The sequence below is a fragment of the Panthera pardus genome, unplaced genomic scaffold (assembly GCF_024362965.1).
Source record: "Panthera pardus isolate Hobbes unplaced genomic scaffold, ASM2436296v1 HiC_scaffold_20, whole genome shotgun sequence".
NCBI lineage: Eukaryota > Metazoa > Chordata > Mammalia > Carnivora > Felidae > Panthera > Panthera pardus.
Genome location: NW_026526766.1, coordinates 1,427,620 through 1,453,979, shown reverse-complemented (window position 1 = coordinate 1,453,979; position 26,360 = coordinate 1,427,620). Strand labels below are relative to the sequence as shown.

The following is a 26,360-nucleotide window of genomic DNA, read 5'->3' as shown; positions in this document are numbered from 1 at the left end:
TGGAGAAAATGTTTATGATAACCAATTTCCACACATTCTAAAACAGCACACTGACGTTGGCCACATTAAAGTATTTTGTTTTATAATATAATCCATGTGGGGATGCCTGGGTGGCTCAGTCAATTAAGCGTCTGACTCGCTCAGGTCACGATCTTGCAGTCCATGACTTCGAGCCCCACGTCAGGCTCTGTGCTGACAGCTCGGAGCCTGGAGCCTGCTTTGGATTCTGTGTCTCCCCCTCTCTCTCTGCCCCTCCCCGCTCATGTTCTGTCTGCCTGTCTCAAAAGTAAACATTACAAAATTTTATAATATAATCCATGTGAACCAATTTAATTTTACTCATTTTTCATCAGCAGTCCCAATTATTTGACACAAAATTTCTATAGCGAATTGGAACACAAAAAAATCCATGTTCCCTTTGGCTTTTCCTGATGATTTATAAAATGGAGACTCTGGGGAAATCCTTTCTAAAATAGTACTCAGGTACATAAACTTGCTTCCTACAGCCACAAATCCATCTCCTGTGTCTGTAATTTACATCCACTTGTTTTCTACAAGCCTGTCTCTGTCATTTACTTAATTCTGAGGTCCTGGGGAGTCTTTTACAGAAAACAGAGGCCAGTTTTCGTAAGTGGACAATAATTTTAAACTGTACACAGCACAGAACTTTACCTCCTGGGTTTTCTCCTCATCAACTACAGCTGAGGAGTCTTGTTACCCTGCAGTCTTTTTGGAACCTGACCCTTTCTTCCAGCCCCTCCTGTTCCCCTTGGCCGGGTGAGGGGCAGCTGAGGGGTGCCGCCAGGAGGCAGCCAGGCCAGAGCCACCAGCAGGCCAGGAGCGTCACGCTCCAAGCCTCCAGCCGGGGCGCCGGCCCCAGGCCCAAATGCCAGCAGCCACAGAGGCAGCTCCCTGGTCCCGCCTTGCCCCAGAGCAACTGCGCTGTCCCCATCCAGCACCCGGGGCAAAGCGCTTGTGCCAGGTCTGTGGTCTTCCGCTTGGCCTGCCGGAGGGGCCTAGAGCCCCCGATGGTGACTGCAAGCAGCTTACTGTCCTAATGAACAAGATCCTGATGAATTTCCTAACAGTAACACGATGGAGACCAGGGATGGGCACACAGAAAATAAACTGCCAGCATGTAATTCAGTATGACTTTCACAGGCCAGAGTTTTAGGGACCTGAGAGTGGATGTCCTGTTTTAACCATATGATGACTTTAAAAAGGAAGCTTGGCAAAGTCACACGAGCACTCGTACGTCATGTACACTGTATGGTATGCAGACAGATTGAGAGACTACATTTCCAAACGGATATAGGTCTTAAATGTGACCAGAGCTCAGTACTTTTAAACAACCCTGTAGACTTCCATATGCTCTGGGACTAGTCTTCTGACAACAAAGCCGTTCTGGGGAAGCCCGGTGGTCACGGTGAGCCTGCTGAGCCCACACTGGCATGCACAGCATGCTGACACCGTGCTGGATCAGGAGCCTCACCTGCCACAGGAGGCGGGCTCACCTGGGACCCACAGAATGGACGGCGGGACCAGAGGGCATCTGAGAACCAAACCTGCCCCCAAGACCTCACAGCACACAGTCAGTGCTTTCAGAGTCTCCTGCAAAGTGCCACTGACCTCATTTCATCCGCAGACAGTCTAAGAGTGGCCATAGGTAAAACAGGGTTTTAACAGGCTCCTCTGTCAAAGCTCGCTGACCGGGGCCTCCTGAGCAGCTGTCTCCTTCCAGCACGACCAGCATTATCACCCTCACCTCATCCAGAGTCCCAAGAACTTGCTTCCTAAGGACACTGAGATGTAGTCACTTGGGACACAGCTCAGGCAGGAAGTCCACAGCAGGAGTGTCACCACACTGGCGTTCAGAGTCGGCTGGCATCTAGGAGTGGGCCTCAGGAAACAATCGTGGCGCAGTGTCAACGAGCCGCATCAGGTCACCGGTGCACATTCGTCTCCTGCACAAGGTTTGCTCCGAGGGAGCGGACAGTGTTCGGGCTCAACGCTCACAAAAGCTCTGAAGGACAAAACTCTTCCCTGTGGAGAGCTAGCACTCCAGTTAGCGGGACAGCCGGCAAACAGCAGCACGGATTACCAACATAAGAACCTTCTCCATAGGCTGTTTTCCCTTATTAATACGACCAAGGCATGAAACAAATCCACAGGTCCCCGAAAAGACCAAACAGGCCTGGGTTCCAAAGCTGCTCCTGAGAGAGCGAACTAAGACCTCTCTACTTGTAAACTGAGAGGTCAGATGGACAAACCTCTCCACCAGTTTTACAGGTCCACGGTTCTCTGTAACACACATTAGTCACACACTTGTCTGGGTACCACCAACGTGCCAGGGCTGCCTCAGCTCCACGTAGGCAGGGGCACCCCTCTTTTCCCGCTGCCTCAGTTCGTCACCTGTCCCTACCCAGCCCATCCTCCTGAACAGAAACGTCACTCTTACCTCACCTTCAGTGGCTTGCCCGTGGTCGCTGACGCAGAAGTCAGGACCCACTTTCTTTCGTCACTTGAGCAGAAAGACCGCAGCACGCTCAGCACCAACACCCCCCACAACGTCCACCGGTCCGTGCACCCCCAGGCATAAAAGCTTCAGGGCTGGCAGAGCCCATCTGTACCCTCCCCCCACCCCCTCCTCTCTTCACTGTCCTAGCCCCGAGCCCTGACCCGTCGTCCTTCCGCAGTGCCAGATCCCACCACATGGGGTGCACACACACCCGGCCTGCAGCACAGCGCGCTGCTCTCTCGCTGATGCCCAGAGGGTGCTGGTTTGTGCGGTGAGCGCTGTCCCGTGCCTCCTGCTCGCCTGCTGCCTGCCCACAGGCCAGCCCGACACCTGTACCGCCCAGGGTCACAATGCACGCACAAGGTGGAGAGCAGTTCTCATTTCCCACCCATCCCCCACACCCACAGCTCACCGGCGGCAGAGAACCCTAGGAAAGGAGGGGCACGAGCAGAGAACACCCACCCACCCAGACTGCTCTACAAAGGCTGTGGGCGCTGCAGAGGGGACTCATCCCGGAGACCACCTGAGGGTCCCAAGCTGTGATCACTGAAAACTTCCAGGGAGGGTGCTAAATAATAGTAAGTGTGTTTCTGGAACAGAAGCAAGTGAGGAAAAGACCAGCTTTTACCACCAAAGTCAAAACGGTGCTCTGGAGCCAAGGACATGGCAGGAAGTGGGGCTGCCCAGGGCTCTGCAGCAGCTGGCAGGCCAGGCCCAGGAGAGAAGCAAGGGGCCTAGGGTGCTCAGGGCTGGTGGACACTGGAGGGGAGGTCACAGCTAGGGGGCCCAGGTGGCCAGTGCGGAAAAGTGGCTGACCCTGTGCAAAGTGAGAAAGCAGATGCGTGCACCAGGAACGTCCCGGCCACGCAGAGCCGGCTGACGATGCCCAGTGTCTCCCGTGGCACCTCCAGCCCCAGTCAAAGTGGCAGATGTGTCAGCAGGGGCTGCAGAGCTCAACGGCCATCCTCAAATGGCCTCACTGACAGAGGCTTCATTTTTTTACAGAACCACATTTTGGCACGGTAATCAGAAACAAGACATCAGGATCTACGGATCAAGTTTTCAAAGTTGCCAGAATCTCTCCAGGTTAGAGTCCAAAGGTAAGACCCACTGTCACCTGCGTCCCCGAGTGCCACCCGACTGCAGCATGACCAGGCCCATGCTGCCCCACTACACACGCAGGGGATTCGTCCCCAGACAGCCTGCGCTGAGGGGATGATCTCGTGACCTAATCTCCACAGCTGAGGATATTCTTAATTCAGACTGTACATTTTGGAAAACTTTCCTATATTTCCTAAGAAATATACAGTGACTTTTACATTCCCTACGTCAGCAGATAAAATTACCCAGAACAGAAAGGCACGGTTCTCCCCGAGTATTCCACTGGCCCACTCGCTGGAAGATGGAAAACACGCGCTCTGACCTCAGCTTTTGCCAGCATGTCAAGCAGCACCTCGTGTCCCTCCACTCCACTCCCCTCCACCCCAGGGTCGGTCGGGTACAGCCCTGGAGGGAGACCGCTACCAGGACCCTGTCTGCCGCGGGCCGTGCGCAGGTACGCGCCACCCGCACAGAAGCAGCTGCAACGCGGTGAGGTCCTCCCCGGGAACACAGACTCTGCAGTGCGGACGCGCTTGCGGACACCAGAGCAGATGCCACCGTCGCCCTGCCGGGACGCGCTAGCCACGGCGAGATGGCGCCCGTCTAGACCGTTTCCAGCTCAATGTCCAGTTTAAAGTGGAAACGGTTTACCAAACAGACACCATGACTGGAATATTACTGAGGAAAACAGCCCGGGGCCTGTCCTCCTCTCCGAAGGGCCCCGTGAAGCCCACCGTCTCACGTGGGGACGCTCAGGGTGAACTCAGTCACAATCCTCTAAGGCTTTAGAAAATGCACAAGAGATTACGAGGTACCGAGGAAAACAAACAATGGATTTCACAGTACATACATTCTGGTGGAAGTCTGTTCTTTCTAAAAGCAAGTCTCTCAGTTTTCTTTCTGCTTTCTGCCAAGCTAAACAGCACTCCGTAAACATACTGGCGAACTGGCCTATAGAGCAGGGCGGCGGGAGGCAGGTCTTTGCTGGCTTCATCTTCAATAGAAACAGCAATTTTGATTTCACCCTTTGCATGGAAGAAAGCAGAATAATATTGCACATTTTTCATGTTGAATTCACAACAAACTCACAGAAATATACTGTATTATCTCCAGTTAACGACATTGCAATTCTATTCCACATCAATGCTTAACCACTTGTGTGCAGCAGGATGTTTAGGGAGTTCATTAGCAGTTGTCAAAACATATGCTCAGAGAGTCAAAATAAAATCTATGTGGTTTCATCCTGAATCTGGAACCAAAGCATAAGAAACCACAGACGATCCCCAAATCTTTGAAACCATCTAGACAGATAACAGCAGACAACAAATAGAATAGAAAATGCTGAGAACTTGCAAACTTTACTATGAGTCATGAAATTCATAATTTTTAATGGCCTATGTACAATCCAAGAAATGAGTATCCTGAAAACAAAATGGTCAAATTGTCTTCACTAAGCGCTTCCGTAAAACACAGCCACGTGCGAGCACGGTCCCCCTGCGGGCACTCTCTTCAGTGCTGTCTGATTTGCGAGGCTTTGGCACGTGGCCGGCCTCGGCACAAGACGAGGGGCCATGTGTCCCACACCTTCGTGGGGGCAGGACCTCTGTGGCCCCGTCTGTCTCAGATGTGCTAGGGAGTCAACATCCATCAAGAGATTCGGCAGGAGTTTTACTCAGTTGTATTCCTAATGTAAGAACGTCCATATGACCTCCAATGGCTGTTAAATTTATCGATACGTATCTTTCAAGAATTCCGTAGTATTTGCTCTTTGTTCACATAAATTTAATTTCAAAATTGGTCTCTCCCTATCCTCACGAAGCCGGCACCGCTGTGTGGTGGGCACTCTCTCCAGGCCCCGGCTCGGCTGGCTGCCTGTGTGAGTGTGAAGCCTCGCCCACTGAGGACATCTTGGCCTGAAAATTTAATACCAGAGCCACGCAGCTTGCAGGAAACGGCGTGCCTGACAGTCTAAGCTTTCCCTAACATATAGAAAAATTTTAGGTGGCATTTTAAAATCTGAAAAGATAGTTGTTTACTGTTGTCAACTACAGTCACTTTATTACTATTTGCCCTTGAGATAGATCAGTGAGTGGTGGAAGAGGACAGGCCACCTGTCACTCAGACCGTCCCCAATGAGACCACAGCGGGCAGGGCAGAAGCACAGGGGTCCGGGACCTCACAGCCCACACAACCCCACGGCACAGGGCGCGATTTCCCCCAAACCTGGGCCCCGTTAAACTCAACAAGTCCTTCTCCCGCGAGAGGAACTTTCCACTTACCCTTACAATATGCGTTGCCCCTGAAAAATAAAATGTTTACTTCACAACCATAATCTGAAAAGCGAAAGCATACGTGCAGACCCATAGCAAATAGTACGTGAGACTTGGAGGCAACTGTAATTTAAAAATAAATGAAAGGAGCTGAGTTACTGTGGTGCCCTTTGACTGATACAAGCGAGCGACACTCGGGTCGGCCAGTTAATGGTCGCAGCCACGTCCAACTGCTGTGGGGCAGGGGGCTTCTGCACTTACAGACCCCACTTTACAAACCACAGATGGACTGCAAAACAGGGAGAAAAACATCTGATGATCTGTGGTGGTACAGACACCGATGAAAAGGTGTTAAAAATACAGGATAGCAATAAACCAATTTTACATGAAAAATGTGGTCACCAAGGTTACATGTTGAATTGTGGGTCTAGGGTTATAAACACCAACATAAAGACTACAAATCACTGAGAAAATTTAAATGGACACGTAGATCCATTCAAGACACCAGGATTCAAAACCAATGCCACGCTGGATGTATATTTGAGCGTACATTTGTTAAGACGTTACTCAGGTGGAATTATGACACTGTGTAAACAGAAAACTGCATTTTCTGACCGCTAACGTGTTACACAATCCCGTACTGGATTTTCTGTTCAGTGCCATAGAAGCTGCACTCGACAAGCAAGCCCTCCAGCGGCCACCCCGGAGGGGCACTTCCAGGACACATGACAGGTCTTGTATGTGACATCAAATTACACCTAACATCAGAGCATCAACATGATGCAAGGAATGTTGAAATTAGAAATAAAAATAAATTTACAAGTCAGAAAATAACACGATGTGCCATCAATTTGAAGTTTCAAAAGTATTTTATACCAAATGGAAGGGAAAGTAAGATTTTCCCAAGTTCTCCGACTGCATTTACTGGTACACGTTTCCGCCCTTTCCAGGTTTGGGAAGCGGAAATGCATTCCATTTCAGATACCTGCCTGGTAAGACAGAAAACGCCCGCCGTACCTTGGTCAGGACGTGGAAGATGTAGGGGTACATCAGCCCCTTCTTGTGCCGATGCTCTGCCACTCTCAGGACCTCAGGCGCCACCGGGGGCAGGGGCGGTGTGGTGATGTCCATGTGGTTCCGTGTGGGCATGGACAGCAGGCACGGGATCGGCTGCACAGTGCCCATCTGACTCCCCTTCCCTTCAGCGAGCTGGCTGCCCGAGGAGGCCGTAGACGAGCCTTCTGTCTGCAGAGCCACAGGCAGGGGTAGGGGGGTTGGGGGGGGAACAAGTCAGCTCATGTTTTCCCTTCTTTCACCTTCCCCCTGTGCAAAGGACCAGTCCCCAAAGACAGGGTATGGGAGCTGCCCCCTGAGCCCAGGGCGGGAGGGGGGTTGGGGGGGGGGTTGCACCTTCTGCCGGGTGACCCCCCTCACATGACTAGTCCCCAGGGCCCCTGAGGGGGGAAGTGGCATTCTGTGGTTGCTGACCCCTGGGAAGCCACCCTGTCCCACCTGCTCCGTGTGGCCCGTGTGGCCCATCCGTGTGATTCAAGTTCCGTGGAGACCCTGCCTAGTGCCAAGAAGGCAAGGTCCTCTGCCCAGATGACAAAGGGGGTGCCCGGAAAGGCTGTGTCCCTGCCCAGCAGTGCACACAACAGGGGCTCACACCTACTCCTCACCACCACGGCCGGCAGTGGGAGAATAAACAGAAACCCTAACTTGGGCATTCTCTTCTGTCATTACAAAGCCCCAAATTAAGTACGCACAGGAAACCATTTACCAAAAAATAAAGCAAAAATCAAGCTAATTCCATTAAAACTGAGGAGTCAGACCTACATGACAGAAATATGTACACAGTAAAACACTATGAAAAAATACCCACTCAGTAACAACCAACCGCCAAAACAGAATGTGTGCAAGCTGCACAGGAAAGAGTGAGTGGGGGACTCAGGGACGGAAGGTGGCAGGCAGCAGCTAAGGACATGGAGGGCAAAGGGACACCCTTCCTGTTGTCTTTATAAACTGTAGCCAAGTCCAAACTGTTTGCTGAGACCAATTATTATTTGCACAATAAACGGAGTTATTCTTTCTCGTGACAAATGCTGGAAATAATAATTGCATATTGCTTGACTTTGTGCCAATCTAAGGAATACACGTTTCTCTGTTTTGATACAAAACGTTATTCTTTACAATGGTATAGAAGTGCTTAACTTTATCCTTTAAAACACAAAGTACCAAAACTGGTCTTAAAAAAAACTCAAGGATAACTCGTAAGTGTTTTCTATACTCTCCATTCAGAATATAGACACAATAATAGCTAAAAATTTTGGAAGGTGCTTTGCTAAAAACCAGCATCCAGCAAGCATTTCTGTTGCTTATTGATAGGATAACCCTTCAAAAGCGAGCGTATTTCAGAGTCTTAAATGAATTTCCTACATTGTGTCACCTTGTGCAGAAAACAAGCCCTCTCCTGCTAGAGACAGGCACATCCTAAGTGACCGCATGTGGGAACAGACGTGACTGTAGTTAAAGGTATTTCTAGATATCACTAGCAACAGGCAGAGGCAGACCAAATGGGGAATGGAATTTACTTTATTTTCATCTTTAACGTGCACATCCCAAGTGATTTCTCATTTAATCCCCACAAAATCCTGCAGGAGGCGAGAACTCTGCAAGGCTTTGGGTCTTGACAAAAGCATGTGCCAGCAGATGGGAGGATTTCCACCAGGCCCTCAACCCGCCCCGTGAGACAGTAGGATGCCCCCCGTCCCCCTTCCCTATCTCTGTGACCCCCTCCCCTCACATCTATGACCCTATCCCTCACACCAACCTCTATGAACCCCTCCCCACCATGTTGGTGACCCCAACCCCCCCACACACTGACATCTGCGACCCCTTCCCCCATACCAATGTCTGTGACCTCCTCCCCTGCACAGACATCTGTGACCCCCACCCCCATGTCTGTGACCCCCTCACCAATGTGACCCCTTCCCCTCCCATCCCCAAAATGTGTGACACCCCCATGCCAGTGTCTCTTACTCATAACATGCTTTAAAAGAGAGAGTACTCTGCTTTAAACCAATTCCTAACATCACAGGCTCAAAGAGTCAGAACGTGAAGGAATAAATGCCAACCCACTACCTTTGTTTGGTCTCCTGGGTCTCCCCGTGCTTGCGGCTCTGAGTGGTTTCCCGTCTTCTCCCAGCCAATTTTGTTCCCGCTGATATGGCTGAACATAAACAAAAGGAACATGGTTACTGAATGGCGTGGGCCTTCCACCACAGTAGCCCATGTGGAGCCCACAGACTCAGCGACACCTCAGCTTTACTGACCTCGCCTCCCCCAACAAACCACCTCCGGAGACAGCCCTACATTGGGGGCGCTTTCGGCCTACTCGGTTGGGCAGCAACAGTCACTCCCTGGAAGAGGAAACACAGAGCACCTAACCCAACCTCAGCACCCGCCTCAAAGGTGACAGGGTGGGCCACAGAGCGGGCAGCGCAGCCCTGCCTCCGAGGAGTTCAGTCGTCTTGGAGAAACAGGATAAAACAATCACACTCCACTGAGAGAGATCAGGCAGAGGAGGATTAAATGTTATCTGGCTCGGATATTCCTCATCATTCATAAATATGTGTAACGTATCACGTGCTGAAACCAGACACGGGGCGCCCGGCCTGTTCTCCAAGAGGCCCTGGGAGCGCAGGGAGGTGGCCCAGGAGAGGGAGTGCGCTCAGAGAGTGGGCGGCAGAATGGGATTTGGGGGACAGCTTCCACTGGAAAGCAGTAAAAATCAGGGTGTGGAAAGGGACAGCAGGAAGAGCACTGAGCATCTCACAGGCCAGATTGAGGTATTCCAATCGGCATTTTTTTAAAAACTGGAGGTTGTGACCCATTAGTATCTCCAGAAGAGTTCAACCGGCATTTTGTAAACACTGAAATGGAACAGAATGCAGTAAACGTGGTACACATGGCATTATTTCATAAACGTTTTTGTTCATCCGTAGACCGCAGACCACAACATAAACGGAAGCTCACCACGGGCTCGGGGAACGGACAGGATCTCCCCGCAGATGGGCCTCCCTTGCCTCCTGGCAGGGCTCCTCCCCCCATCCCTCCCCACAGGGCCCGCGCCCAAACCAGCTTCTGCAATCAGTGCTGGCCACAGGGCAGGCCAGGGAAGAGCGCAATTTATTGGACCTGCCTCCTAACAGACTCAAGTGACAGATTTTTTTAAGACCCACTGATTCTCCCATCTTCCAACAGACTTCATGTCAGTTCTGCTACTAAAAAAAGTAAAATAAAATAAAATAAACCAAACCAAACCAAACAAACGGCAAAAAGAAGGAGAGAGGAGGAGCAGGCGCCCACAGTAAACAAGAGTCCCCATGCGGCACCTCTCAGAGCCCGATCCGGCTCCTCGGTCCCAGCCATGTGAAGGGACACTGCACAGCTGCCCGGCGTCCAGTTCCTGGTCCTCTGCAAGGACTCAGGGCGACCAGTGCTCGGTCCGAGTCATCTGTACCCTCTGAGGCCACAGCTTTGCAAGACTAGAAGGATCCTTTGCGATGAGGAGGCACCAAACTGAACGTGAGTATTCCAGGAGCACAACGATCATTCCGAGATCATTCTGTTTAAACTCAAGAACAAGGCACCAACTGTGGGGGCAGAGGGCCTGGAGCAGGGCTCGGCGCACAAGCTGTCAGCTGTGCTGCGTCCAGCAGGAGCATTCCAGCACCGGGAAGGAAAGGTTAGCGGCACTGCAGTGATCCAAAACGTGGCATAAATAGAGACGCTTATGTACTTTTTCACTAAAAAGTCAGTGACATTTATCTAGTGAAACTTTAGAACAAATTACTCAGATACTTATAGGTTTTATAAAGAAACGTAACCTCTATCGTTCACAATTCTAGACACTGGAAGTAGGATATACCTATAAAAACATGCACCAGTTACAAGGGCACAGCTCAGCAGATGTCCACAAACTGAGCACGCATGCAAGTCACCAAAGTGAGGCCTGGCTGACCCGCCGGAGGCTGCCCCTCGCCCCGCTCCAGACCCCTTCCCAAGGGTAAGGGTTACGAGACTTCTCACAGCACACTCGGGACTTTCCCAGGCTCTGAGTGCCCTGGAAACCCGCCACCCGCGTCCAGAGGCCTGGACCCAGCATCCCTGCTAGATGAGCCCCCGGGACAGCACACTGCCGCTGGGGCTCTGGTCCAGCTACCGCCCTGAATGCGCCCAGTCTTCTGTGGCTCCCCTGGCAGTCGTTCTTGGGGTGCGGTGACCCCCAGCATGGTCTGGTGGTCTGCACTTCCCTGACGAAGATGGAGACGGGCACCTCTCCACGTGTGACATCTTCTCTTGGGGCCGCCTGCACAGATCGTCCACACGCTTCCTCCTTCATTGCGGCAAGTGCGCCATGTTCTTCTTACAGACTTCCGGGAAGTCCTGTGTCCTACAGGCTCTTGGCGAGGCAGAGGGACCCCGCACTCTGTTGGGACTTCCAGCCCCTCTCTTCACGACAGAAGAGCTTTTGATTTATGACGCCTCATCTTTCAGGCCTTGGCGGCCACGTCCCCTCATTGCAGGCTTCCCTACCCAGCCCGTCTGCTATTCTCACGGCCATGTCCCTCACGGCGTGCGTCACACTGGCACTGCACTGTCGTCCGTTTCCATCACTAGATTACACACGCCGTGAAGATAAGCACTCACGCCACCGCCAAGCAGGTAGCCAACGGCTGAAAGAAGGAATCACGGAACCACAGCCAAAAGGTATATGGCGGAGACGGCCTAAGCCTGACTTCTCCTCCATACCACACGAAGCTCAACACAGAGCCTCGTCAAACATGCAGCCCCGTAAGCACGAGACCCTCACGATGGGCCCGACGCCGGCAAGCATGGGGCGGGGCAGGGCGGCCATGCCCTACTTGCTACCGAAGTGGAAAGCTTGTCCCACCGAAGATCACACAGAACCTACGTTTACATATACTACCAGTGTTACTGTTTATAGGTCACTACCAAACTAAAGGTAATGTCCTAATCTAGATAATCACATGGCCTCCTAATAACCATACTATAAAATCTAAAATTCTGCCTGAAAAGCATCTTGTCAAAAGCGAGTTTCTCCAAAGTCCAGAACAACATCTCACTAGGATGACTATGTCACTTTACAACTTGAAACAAGCTACTGGGTGTATGACAGACGCCTTGCCTCGAAGAACACACATTTTGGTTTCACTCTCCACAACTGCTCAGAAAGGCGACCTGTCACCAGCCATGCCTTGGAGAGACCTGCTGGGACCCACACAGGCCACAGGAAGCCTGCAAGCTCACACTGAATTCTGCTGACAGGAGTCAGGCTCAGAGGGAAGGGAAAGGACCCATGTGCAGCACGGCAACAGTGACTGGAGGCCAACCGCGGCCCGCCATCCCTCCAGTGACCCTGTGCCGCTACGGGATGAGGCCATCCCAAGGGACTGTACACAGACTGGGTCGCAGCAGGCCATCAGCACACCCAGAACAGTGGTGAGGACAGAGGCCGGCACACGTCACCGGGCTCTGCGGGCCTCGTTTTGCAGCAGGACACCTGGGGTCATCCTGCACTGAACACAGGGGAGACAGCAAACCTGACCCTCCTGCCTGTGGGTCTCGTTGGCGCGGTGCTGGTGTCTGCGTGCACCGGAGGTGAAAGCGTCTGGCCCACATGCTGACTTCTCACTCACGTCACCACCACGTGGGTGCAGGCTGCCCGAAGGGGCACTGACCACGAGCTGAGGGACTTGTCAACAGGAATGAAGGAGGGAAGGCAAATAAAACCAGAAGGGAGGCAACAAAACAGGAAAGAAAGATAAAAGACCAAACTCCCAGTAGAAATACCCAGTGTATGCACGAGGTCACAGATGTGGTGACCGAGTGCGGCCAGCCTGCAACAGGCATGCACACATCTTCATTTCTGTGTGCTCCCCAGCTTGGGACAGAAGGGGCCTGGACGCGCACCTGTTCCCACCCTAGCCCCGCAGAGCCCTGAGGAGGCCTGAGACTCCCACCACAGAGCACGGGGGACTGGGCGCCAGGATGGGGGACCACGAGTCACACCCCCAACACCCCTGCAAGGACATTCTCCTAATGCCCTGATTTAAGCTAATGTCACACGTTCAGGTTGTCACACACGAAGTTGGGAACACGGAAAGTGATGCTCCAATTCCTACCCAACAGTCAGATGGGACGTCCACGTGTGCCTCTCATGCATCTGCCAGGACTCCTCACGACTCTCCGCCATCGAGGGAGGGTTCAAACCCCTAACACAGGCGGACGAGCTCAACACAAAACACCCATACATGTCAGAGCACGGCCAGGACACACGAAGACACCCGTCTCCGGGATTACACCTGACCAACACATAAAAGTGACTCAGAATTGTTTTTATGAGGATACACAAGGTATGCTGCCCTACTCTAGCACATAAAGAGAGTAAGAATCTGGACAGAAAAGGCTGCAGCTGTGCTGAGCCTGTCGGGGGCTGGGGGCGATCAGGCAGGGTAAGATGTAGCTCTCTCTGTGAACCACACGTTTCTTTGGGAAAGGAACCTGAGAGGACAAAGAATAGGAGACAAGCAGCCTAACATCACTACCACCTGGCAGAGGAAGCACATTTCCTGGGCCACTAGGTCAAGGGCACAGAATGAAATTCTTGAGGTGTTTCACATTAAAATGGAATTGGCGTTCCGAAAAAATAGTGGTGCTACGTATCACTTACTGTGGTTACTCATCAGCTGATTCAATTCACAAACAAGCTAGACGCTTTCCATCCACGCCTGGCCCAGTGAGTTCCAGGCCACACAACCACGAGGCCACCAAAACCTGGCGTGACCAGCCACAGGAGGCTGGGGCCTGGGTCCCCACGGCACCGTGTGCCCACAGTGGTGTGCAGGCCCTCGGCACCGACAGGGACCTTCCACAGACGAGATCTGATCCCACAGGACTCACAGGGGCCGGCAAATCTTATCTGACAGATGCCACCTTGACCCCATACCAACACCCACGTGCACAGGAACACGAAACAGCAATCCATACAAACAATGCCACAGAGCGCAGAGATGTTATATTCATGTTCTCTCCTAACAGGACTTTCAAACATCCATTTCAAGATGTCAGTAATCACAGCCAAACATTGAAGCGATGCACAGTGTACACACGCACACTCCTGTCTCCACGCACGATCATGAACACACTATTACAGAAGCATACCACGTGTAAGAAAGAAGGCAAGCTGCTGACCCTAAGATCAGACCCCATGAGTAGAAAGGCACGTTAGGACACGCAGTGAAAAACAAGGTACCTGTGTGTTCACCTGTCTGTGAAAACACCTGTGTCTCTAGAGGTGGCTCCTGAGAGACTTCCTGTACCGTATTTTCTAACGTCTCAGTTCTCTGACTTTGTACAGAGATTTCCGTATTTCTTAGGAAAACATATAGAACAAAGAACTAAAAACTTTAAATTAGCAAACTCAGAACAGATTCAGTATCTAAAACCCAATGAATATGTGAAAATAATATAAGACAAACACCTCCACAAGGATTCCATCGTACTTTTTAATTCTACCAAAAGAAGACTACAAAGATTTGACAAAGGCCAGGAAGAAAGACAAGTGCCTTAGTTTTCGTTTCACAAAGACTTAACCGAGAATAGGGCAAGAAGTACGTGCTAATGACACTCCAATAAAACAGGAGAAAAAACACGGAGTTAGAAAGCAGAATATTTCTTTTCATCACTTGAAAATAATCTTCGGGGGGGTGTCTGGGTGGCTCAGTCGGTTAAGCGTCTCACTTCGGCTCAGGTCATGAACTCGCGTTTGTGGGTTTGAGCCCCGCGTCGGGCTCTGTGCTGACAGCTCGGAGCCTAGAGCCTGCTTCGGATTCTGTGTCTCCCTCTCTCTCTGCCCCTCCCCTGCTCATGCTCTGTCTCTCAAAAATAAATAAATGTTAAAAAAAAAAAATTTTTTTTTTAAATAAAAATTAAAAAAAAGAAAGAAAGAAAGAAAATAATCCTCAGGTGCCTCTGTCCTCTGACAGAAACAGGGCCACGGGGTGAGAGCCAGCACAGCCTGGGCGGCAGCCATGCCTACTAAGGATGCCCAATTCCCCTTGGCCCGGGGCTCCGCAGGCACCTGTGACAACAATGGCCCCTCCGCCTCCAGGGCCAAGATTGCCACCGAGGTATGCAAGCAGGGGGATAAGGGGCGGGCCTGCCAAGCACGCGTGGTTCACGTGCCACCGTGTGAACCTGAGCGGTGGCCGTGAGCGCACCCACCTGCAGTGCTCATGGCGCACCTCATGTCCTCCTCGTGGCAGGGAGCTGTGCCCCCCGGACATGCCAGGAGAGCCTCTCCGTCTGCCGAAGCCTTGCATCCCCTGAACTTTATCTTTCAAAATAAATGTTTGCTAACTTTATAGGTTACACAAAAACGTACCTCGTTATGTTTTAACATTCCTTTTTTTCTTCTTTGGTGAGAGTGAACATCTCTTATGCTTCCTGATCACCTGTGTTTGTTCTGTGAACTGCATGTTATATTCTTTGCTACTTGAAATACTTGTCTTTTTCATTTCTAGCATGCTTTGGGGGAGGGGACAGGTCGATTCGCTTTTGTTCAGTAGTGGTCCCTGTCACCTATCAGCACCATCCATCAGAAACATGCCAACAGCTGCCATGTTCCCGTCGCATAGCAAGTGCTCAGTGCCCCTTGGCTTAATGTACTTCCTTCCCTGAAGACCATCCCAACAACAGATCCAAGTCCAGAGGTCCCAATTCAAGTCCAAACCAAAGCAAGTCATGACCTCCCACTCCTACCAAGATTTTGAGCCAGAATAGAGACACCCTATTGTGCTCGTGGCCAGTGCACACAACACACAACACGCTCAGGCTGGAGAGCTCACGCTGGAGACCAGGAATGCGGGCCAGGGATGTTTGTGAGGGCTGCCCCAGGTCCTGCTCTGCCTGGCGTCTGGCCCCAAAGCCTCGGGCACAACTGCCATCCCCCTCCTCTCCCTCCCTCCCTCCTCCTCTCTGTTTTAACATGTCTGCTGATCACGATAAACAGGGAGGCAAAGCAGATTCAAGAAAACTCAAGTGTGACAGGCCGACAAGGCCTCCCAATGTCTGCATTTGAGGCTGAGGATGCTTGCCCCAGACACGAAGCCCCCTTCTAGCAGCTCCCCCAAAGAGCACCATGAAAGCACAGGGTAGGGCCAGACAAGTGACACAGTCAGGGTAGAGCTGAGGGCCCTCCAGCAAGTATCCCCCTCATCTCCCAGCCCCATGAGGCGGCTGGCCACACTTGTGGGGGACCCCGCAGGTGGCCCAGGCACACACCCTCCTGCTTTGGGCCTTGCTCCCAGCCATCTAGAAAGCATGTCTCTCACTAGACCAAATCTGTACCAGTTATTAACAGAGAACTCAGTGCCTTAGAATTTCAGTGCGGAAGGGCTTCTGAGACTTGACCAGCTGTTCTCATTTGCACACACACGATCCCAGGCCCCGGCCCAGTCACAGTCTCCACTATACGCCCTTTCCAGAAAGTTAACTGGGAAAAATGAATGCAAAGTCCAGCTTAATACTTCACGTCGGGATTTCAGAACCGCATGGACTTATGCACCACTGCTCCACGGAGCACACAGCCCCTGCATGGCAGCAAAGCCCTCGGTAACTCCTGCCTGAGGTCAGGGGACACTTGCATCCACTCTACAGATGGAGGAAAGAACAAGAGAGGGGACGTCTAGCCTCAGCCTTCAGGCCTAGTGCGAATTTGCAGAAGACGAGAAACCATCTCCATGGATGGAGGGCCAAGGGGCCCTGGATGTCCAGCCATGAGCCAGAGTGCAGTGAAGAAGAGGAGATGAAAAAATAAGAAAGGCCTTCCTTTCCTTTCCTTTCCCCTTTTCTTCCTTGTTTGTGAGTCAGGTTTCTTAAAACTCAAGAGTTTTTAGGAAGAGAAGGAAGATAGCGCACTGAAAACTTTCTTGATCAGACTCTAACAAGTTACGTATTTAAAAATTCATTTACTCGGGGACACACATTTAAAACACTCCTCTCTACTGGGGAGCCTGGGTGGCTCAGTCAGTTTAACATCTAACTCCCGATTTCAGCTCCGTCATGATCCCAGAGTTGTGGGATTGAGCCCCACATGTGACTCTGTGGTGACAGTGCAGAGCCTGCTAGAGATGCTCTATCTCCCTCTCTCTCTGCCCCTTCCCCCACTTGCTCTCATTCTCACTCTCTCTCTCTCAAAAATAAACTTAAGAAAAAAAAAAAAACTCCCCTCCAGCAATGACTCCAACATTGACTGCAGCTTTCTCTGGTTCCAGTCAGGCGAACAGCATGATTTAAGGAACGGTCTACGAGCTGCTGAGCTGAGATCTGAATTGCTAGATTCAATTCAGGAGGGAAGGAAATTCAAGGTCCCCTCAATCCAGGAGCGAAGACTAGAAGCCACCAGCGTCTAACTTAAAATGCTTCTCGGGGGTGAGACTGGGGTCCCCCAGGCCAGGGGACAGGAAGAGTCAGCAGCACTTTACCAGATAACTCACCACGTCTAAGGGGTCACACGAACCAATTTTCCTAAACCTCCACTGAGGCAGAGGAGTGGCCCGAGGCCGCAGCTGACGAGCACAGACTTCCAGCCTGTGAAGCCTCAAGGAAGCGTCTGACTGCCCCTCGCCCATGTCCAAGAAGCCCAACCCGTGCACAGTGACATCGCCTTCCTGCAACAAACAACACCCCCACGCCTCCATGCACAGCTCTCGACCGCCCCAGAGCCCAGGTTGCCTGATGCGCCTGACACAGCCAACCGACCCCGGGGAAGCCACAGCTGCTCCACAACCCACTCACTTTGCAGCCGCTCCACTGCCTTCATCGTTGTCGGAAGACGATGACGTAGAAGACCCTGGAAAGTAGGCTGAATCCACGTGGTTGGGGCTGCCGCCCGGAGCTGGGTGGATCGGGGACGACCGTTCATACAGCGGGGTATGCTTTCCTTCGTGAGGAATGTTGCTGTAGGTGCTGTGCTCGGTCAGACTCTTCCCACTCGTTTCCAACGTGAGGGCCGGCTCAGCGAGGCTGTACGGGTGTGGACCCTGGCCCGCGGCACCTGGGCTGGGCACCTGCGGGGCCTGAAAGAGAGGGCAGAGGTCACGCGCGCACTCCGGTCAGCACTGCCTGGTCCTGGCTAAGCTTTAATTCAGCGAACACTGGCACTTGCTCCACAGAGCAGCTTGACAGCTTCAGAAATGATCTTAGTTTTCGCGAAAATCGGATGCCTGTGCAGCTTCCAAGGGCAGCAGCCCCCGAGGCAGGCAGGTTGGGAGCAGGGAGTGGGAGGTGGGAGGAGGACTCACCACAGGCTTTGCTTGCAGAGAGGTCTGCGGAATGTTGAGCATCTGGGGGGGGACATACGGTGGCACTATCCCAGGCATTCCGAACGGATTTGGTCTGGCTGTTCCGTCGACAAGGAAAGAGAACGACGCAGCTGTTAGCAGAGCACGAGCTCAGGACACCAGAGTGGCAAGCACGTGTCCCCATCTGCCCTGTCCCTCCTCAGGGGATAACACAACACTGATCCCGCTTCCCAAACACCTTTGGAAATTCATGTTTAACATTAAAACACAGTTAATTTTACGGTGATCAACATTACAGACTGAAGCTAGGATTTTAACTTGCAGGCATCCGGACAACCCTCCCTCCGCCCCTTGCCGGCTTCTCAAAGCCCTAAGACTACAGGCTCCGAAGGGACACAGTGGGGACAGACCCTTCCCCTCACGTCTGTGAGGCAATGGAATCTTCCTATTGAGACTAAAATTCAGTTTTCAGCTATTGACAAGCTTCTTGATACAAACGGTGAAATGTGGCAGGTGCTGCCCCTATACTTAGTTTGCAGCCATTAGGCAAAACCACAACCAGGCCGCACGCTTCACATACATCATGGACCGGACTTGGGATCTGTGCTCTCAGAACGTGACTTTATACACCTGTCCTACGGACGCCGCACTCACTCTGCCACCCCTCGTGCTGACCGTGCCAGCACAGCCCCGAGCACAAGCGTGCGGAGACATGGCTGTGGACACACGCAGGACCAGGCCCCACATCAGACGGGAGGCAGGACGATCAGCTGGGCCCGCGGGCCCACACACCTGCATGCCCACGACCTCGGTCTCCCGGAGCCTGAGAGGGCACCATCGGCCAGCATGACACGTGGTGACCAACGTGTGTTGACGGGGCCCGTGGCCTCAACGTCAGAACACTTCCAAATACCATAAACTACTTAGCAATGTCATAAAAATGAGAAGACACCCTTCAAGGCTCTGCTCCCCCGCACAAGCCAGGGATGGGGTGCCTATGAAGTCAGGCCTCAGGCACCTGAGCCCTGAGTGTCCCCACAGCCCAAACAGTGGGGACAGACAGCAGACACGGGGCCCTCAGGCTACACCATCTCCTCCTTAAGCTTTGTTTGGAAACCCAACAAAACCAAGCCTAGAGACCCCTGGACGCCAACATCCTTTACCAGGTAGAGCGTTCCTCCAACTTCAGAATCTGGGCGACACCAGGAAAACCAGCAGCCCACAAACCCTACCTCTCCCTGCCCCCCCGCCCCGCCAACTCTCCGAGACACGTTTAAATAAATATAAGAACGAACGAGCATCCCTAAACCCAAGCCCTCCCTCCCATTCTCTGAACTCCCCCCAGTGCCTAACCGGAGCTCCCAGAACCACCTGGTGCAGGCAGCACCGGACGGTGACTAACTTCTCCCCCCGACGGTACCCACGCACCCGGAGGCCACGGTCACGGTCCAATGCGAGGGCCCATCTCCGAGTGCCTAGCCCACGGCCTGCTGGGAGGGAAGCTCGAGATGTCACCTCCACAACTGCAGGGCAACTAGCTGAGAGTGATGGTGCCAGCACATGTGCTATCACTCACACACTCACCACACACGCACACTTGCCACACACACACACTTGCCACACGCACACACACTTGCCACACACACTTGCCACACACACACCTTGCCACACACACACACACATACACACCCCACGTGTGGTCACCACACACCACACACACATTCACCACACACACACTCGTACCACACACATGTACTCACCACACATGCACTCACCATGCACACTCACACGCCACACATACGCACTCACATACACAGCACACTCACCACACACACACACACACACCATGCATGGTCACCACTCACAAACTCCCCACACATGCACTGACACCACACACACATTCACCACACTCATCACACACATGCACTTGCACTCACCACACACACACTCACCACACAGCACACTCACACACATGCACTCACCACACGCACACACTCCCCACATGCACTCACTCACCACACACACACACTCACCACACACGCACACACACATTCACCACAGAGCACACTCCCCACACACGCATGCTCACCACACATACAGGTGCACGTGCACACATTTTTGCCACACACACACTTATGCACAGGCACACACATTCACCACACATACACTCACTCTCCCCACATACACACACACGTTCAATGCAAACACGTGCACATTCGCTCACTTCACATACACTCACATGCACATGTTCACATTCACCACACACAAACGCCCTCACCCTATATACATGTGCCTGCACTCACACACACGTCCACCACACGTGCATATACATACACACATTCACCGTACACGTATACGCACTCACCCTACATACATGCACGTGTTCATCACAAATACATGCACCCTCACCCATACACACACCCCACATGCACGCACACACACACATTTGCTGCACAGACATGTACACGCACTCACCCCAAATACACACACGTGCACATGCATGTTCACCCCACATACACACATATTCACCCCACATACACATATGCACACGCAAGCATACGAGGAGACACTTCTGATCAAACAGTTCCGACCCAGGAGATTAGAGCCTCAAAGTCGGAGACTCACAATGCTGTAACTGGTTAAGTCCCTTCTCGGGTGATTCTGAATTGTGGCCAAATTCGGTTGCAAAAACACTATGAACTCCATTCGAGCTCTAACACTACACCCCAAATCACTGTGAGAAGTGCAATTTACTGCCTCCTGTGGCTGACCTGCTCCACGAAACTTCTGAGAAAGCACGCGGAACATCGGCCATGCCAATACACAGCAGCATTCAAGGGAAGGGGACCCTTTTGTTTCCCTAAAATTTTGACCATCATGCGCTACAAACTTCCTGAAAAGCACAGACTTTCCCTAAAAACAAACCATAACTTAAGAACAAAGATTTCCAAAGAAAGAACATTTTCTAAAATCATACTGAAGTCACTGACTTCCAATAAACCTTTGAGAACCTGCAAAGTGAGCTACTAATCTCTCAGAACCCAGTCTAATAAGTGAATTAACCTGTCTACACTTCTCTGAAGGCTGGAGAACTGCCCGATAAGCCAGGCCTGCCTCTGCGCGCGGCATGCCTCCCTGTGTACCAGTTCTGGTTCTCAGTGCCCTCGCACCACTAAGCGGAGCACTGTGTGCTGCGTGACAAGGACGCCTCTCAGGACTGACCCCGGCTACGCATGGGGGTCCTTGTTCTCCTGTCACAGACGCTCTATCAAGAGAAGCTGTTGTTAGCAGACTACACAGACTGAGAGAGGCACGTGAAAAAGGCATTTAGTCGCCGTATGAAAAATGTTCTCATGATGAAAACAATGTTTAGAGACTTCTTTGCGAATGATGAGGAAAACACAGACGGCGGCCGGACAGCGTGCCATGGGAGCCACCCGGGATGACATGCTGCCAGCAACCCGCACCCCCCCCCCCCCCCCGCGGCCTCTAAAGACCACACACATCTTGGAAGGAACGGTGTCGACCGGGAGGCTCTGCCGGGAACCAGCTAGCCCGGCCAGCCAGCACGGACTTGACCACCAGGCACGTTACCACAGAGAAGCCACGCTAGCCAAAACCAACAAGAGTGACAAAATAACGAATTTTTAAATTCTCTAATGCCGATGAGCGCGATGCACGATTTTCAGGTGTGGCATAAAAAACACAGATTTGAAAATTCAGATTCAAAGAGTAAGTCAATATGTTCCCTATCACCAATACTAGGTTTCAAGACCTACAAAAAAGGTCAAATTTCCCAACGCCATTAACTGTATTCAAAGGGATGTATTTACTCAATAGTGATATTCTACAGAAGTTAAGACATAAAGCCACATGAAGGAGAATTTTGTGTAACTTATTTCCATCCTCTTCCAGATGAGTAACCTCTGGAAGGCAGGCCCCACGGGCCAAAGACCGGCGTGAAGGCAGAGGCGGGAGGGGCCGAACGCTGTCAGTTTCCAGAAGCACCAGCTCCCAGAACTCAGGGCGGCTGGGGCAGCTGACACCAGGCAAGGCCTTCCCGAGAGGAGCCAGAGGCTGTCACCCGGAGAGAAGCAGGCTCCGCACAGCTCTGCTAATAAAAGCGAGCGGGCACCCGAAAGAACCAGGGACCCCGGGGAAGCCACTCGGGCCAGCAGGAGCCCCAAACTCCAGGAACACGAGCGGTTCCCCAGGATGAGGGCTGCCTTCCTGACCACGGCACTGTGGGCACAGAGCTCCCAGGGCCAGGAGCCACCGGGGTGCTCACCCAGCACCTCCACCGCTGCCGAGTCTGGGCAGCACACGTGGACCTCACGGGGTGCAGCACTGCCAAAGCTCACGCGGTGCCCGAGTCTTCAAGAGCAGGGGTCTCACGAGTGATGGACGCGTCCTGAGTCATATCCAAATCTGTCTAGCCCCTGGCCCCCTCCCTCTGAGCGGGAATGGCAGCGCCCCGCAGCAAAGAACGCCGTGCATGTGGGCCGACGGAGACGGGGGCAGGAAGGCACACCACCCACGTGGCTGTGTGAGCCCGACAGAACAAGCCAGTCTCCGTCCACTGCGGACCGGACAGGCCGTGCCCTCCTGTCACCGCGCCCTGAGAAGCCACCAGGAGACCCCACGGCAAGCGGGTCCACCTCCCAAAGACACCTTGCCGAGTGGCTGCTAAAGGCAGATGCGGTTTCAGTTCCTAAAAAATGACTGGTTTTCAGGTTTTTTAAAAAAAATGACCTTTCAAAAAGACATGAGACCAGATGGCCTGTATCACTTCATAGCACATGGACTAAAATAAACTCACAAAAATCTGAATGAAAGGTCCTGGGAAAACACTGTGAGTCTGAGGACGATGCTCAAGACTCGAAAGGGAGGAAGAGTAAGCAGACCTTCCGTTCCACACGAGACACCACGGTTCTCTGCGGCGGAACGCGCTGTCAGACCCCTGGGGGCTTGACGTTAATCCCATGCACATCGGCTTTTACAAGATAAAAACAGAAAGAGATGAACATGGTCACATCGCCAAAAATAGCAAGGGCAGAATGACACGTGCAACACGGCATTTGATTACAGATCAACACCACCATTTGTTACTCCATATGTATGAGGTAGGAAAATATAAAAACCTGCTTGAGGTAGATAGATGTGACTTCCAGAAAAGCCTAATAATGTATTTCTTTAAAGAAAGATGTGAAACAAACTTTACCATCTGTTAAAGCCGTCCAGTGGGCACACAGCTGCTCACGACGCTGCCCTCTGCATCACTGTCACATTTAGTCTTTCCGTAACAAAAAAGCTTAAGCAGAGACCACAGGAATGGTGGCTTTGGTAAGAACTATATGACTATCACGTAAATGTTTTTTAAATGCCAAATTTCAAAAACTTACTAGTAAAGTAGAGCAACGGTACAGTGTGGAACATCTGGGGATGCTAAAAAGTGATCGTTACGATAGCACAACGCTGGAAGTGCTCCAGGGGACACGCACAGGCAGCAGCCAGGATGGCGCAGCACCTGCCCCGCGGGACCAAGGCAGACCTCCATACGGTGATTGGGGCGATGGGCCTGAGCCACGCACCGCCAACCGGCAGCAGGCAGGTCGTCTATAGCGTGTAGGGCCGTCCCGCATGGCCCCGAGGCCCAGGGGTGAGCGCAGCGGCAGGCCAGCCAAGGTGGCATCGGACAGGGCAGAACGGGGCAGCGTGGGCTCCTCACTCGCACTCGCCCCACTGGCGCAGGTGAAGATGCCATCACTCTCTGCTCCTAGCAGGTCGCGTGACCGTTGCATCTGTGTGGTCATGCCTGGGCGACCCTGCTTTCCTAGAGATGGACCTGCCTTATCAGCTGAAGCCCTGTGGGGACCACATCCTTCTACTCACAGTGTCTCCGTTTCTGGGGTGACATCTGCTGACCCTGCCCCGACGTGTTGGGAGGTATGTTGTGTGGAGGTAGAGCTGTATTTACAAAGAGACTGTTAACACAGAAAGCCCAGCGCCACTTGATGGGACAGTCTGATGACGTCACCGACCAGCCCTCGTCTCCCTCACATTTGCACACGCACCTTCTCGAGCCCCGGCCCCCAGACGCCGACAGCAAGTCCCCCTCCTCCCAGGTGAGAGAGCAGGCAGGTATGCTCTCCTGCAGACCCGTCACCGGCCATCAACAGCCTGCGGCCGGTCTGGTGGAAGGAGGCCAGCAAGGACGTGGGCACCCAGAGGTCTCGGCTTCCTGGTGGCAGCTCCCGTCCCGGCACAGCCCCAGGAGACCGCCTCTGACAGGCCGGCACAGTCCTGCTCCGGCAGGCTCCCCTGGCCTGTAGGCTCTGGGGCCGGTGACTTGCGAAGCCCTCTGAGATCCCCGACTTCCCTGCCACAGCCCCCACGCGTGCACCAGGTGCCACGAGACCCCCACTTCTGACAGTGCAAGCCCACTCAATCCCCTCCCATTCCGAGCCCTACCCTTTACTAGGCCTGGGGGGTGGGCCGCTCCCGCCGCCTACCCCACCCTCTTCCACGTCCCTCAGGGCGGTAGCAGCCGGTTTGTCCTCCGATTCCCTGCACCTTGCTGAGGGCCACACACACCTGGGGGAGCCCCGGGAGCCTCCTCCTCACCTCCGACCACACAAGTTCCTGCCACACTGCTCCCATCTCCTACGAGCCGACATTACTCCTGGCTCCACCTGTGCTCCCTGACCCGGGCCAGGGCCACTCCACCCACGGAGCCCCCCAGGGAAGCCTGCCTTCTTCCACGTCTCCACTTAGCACTCGGGGTACACACGATAAGGCAAAGAGAACCACTGATACAAAATTAGGAGAGCTGGTGGGCAGGGAACCTGATGGGGAGATGGGGAGGGGCTGTCGGGAACATTCCCCTGAAGTTGGTTTTGACTGTACACACACACACACACAGGGGTGTGTGACAGTTACAAAGCAACTTGTAACAACCCGTTCCCTCTTTCACTGCCCCTACGGTAAGTCTGAAGCCTGGGCCGTGCTGGGACCCAACTGTACCCCTGCCCCTGCCGTCTCCTCCCCTCGCCGCCACCTGGGCTCCTTGCACACCCAGCGCCTCCACCTCAGGGCCGGCGCACACGCATCTCCTCCATCTCCTCTGAGGGAAGAGACTTCCTCCCCATTATCACCATGCTCAACTCCTCCTCTACTTTCAAACCTCAGCTCAGACACTAGTTCCACAAGCAGAACAGGGCCTGACTTCATCAGCATCAGTTCAGTCTGAACCACCTGCTCGCATGCCATGGGAGCCGCATCTCACTCATGTGCAAGGAAGGGCCCGGACCGCATGCCTGCGCGGCCACGCTGCCCAGCACCCGGCAAGTGCTGGCACGGGCCAGATGCATCAAGGAGATTTTTCTCAATTAAAAGACATTATTTTTTTAGCAGCTTTAGGTGTAAGGAAAACTCAGGGAAGAAACACACACCGTACACCTTGCTAGTCAGTGTGACACAGCAGTCATCGCGGATGACCCCGTTTTGACACATCGTGCTTATTGACTAGAGCCCACATTTTACGTTAGGGTTCCCTCTACGTGTTCATTCTACGGGCTGGACAAACGTACACGGACATACATCCACCCCTACAATGTCACACATGATAGTCTCACTGCCCTAAAATCCTATCGTCCCCCTGTTCATCCCTCCATGGACTTTTTACTGTCTCCACAGTTCTGCCTTTTCCAGAATGTCACACAGGCGGAATCCTTTTCAGATCAGCTTCTTTCACCTCGTGAATGCAATCAAGGTTCACCCACGTCTCTCTGACTTGATAACCCGTTTTCTTTTGCACTGAAGAACATTCCATTGCCTGGAGGGCCTACCATTTATTTACTCGTTGACCTGCTGAAGGACACCTTGGCTACTTCCAAGTCATGGCATTATGAGTGCAGCTGCCGTACACATCGTGTGCAGAGTTTTGTGGGGACATAAGCTTTTAATTCCTCTGGGTAAATACCAAAGAGCGTGACTGCTGGAACCTTATGGTAAGAGGATGAGCAGTTTCCCAAGAAACCATCACGTGGTCATCCACGGTGGCCGGTCTGCGTTCCCGGCAGC

At 52.7% G+C, this 26,360-nt stretch overlaps 1 protein-coding gene across 2 annotated transcripts in view; it reads right to left on the bottom strand.

The window, feature by feature from the left end:
• The window catches only part of FAM120A (family with sequence similarity 120A), a 95,275-nt gene that overhangs the window by 28,837 nt on the left and 40,078 nt on the right, over positions 1 to 26,360 (bottom strand). For both annotated transcript variants that reach the window (XM_019434297.2, XM_019434296.2), the window contains exons 6-10: positions 18,279 to 18,376; positions 17,773 to 18,053; positions 9,031 to 9,118; positions 6,907 to 7,134; positions 4,470 to 4,644 (exon numbers count right to left, since the gene is read on the bottom strand). In XM_019434297.2, coding sequence (XP_019289842.1) covers positions 4,470 to 4,644; positions 6,907 to 7,134; positions 9,031 to 9,118; positions 17,773 to 18,053; positions 18,279 to 18,376 — 870 coding nt within the window. The remainder of the gene's footprint in view (positions 1 to 4,469; positions 4,645 to 6,906; positions 7,135 to 9,030; positions 9,119 to 17,772; positions 18,054 to 18,278; positions 18,377 to 26,360) is intronic.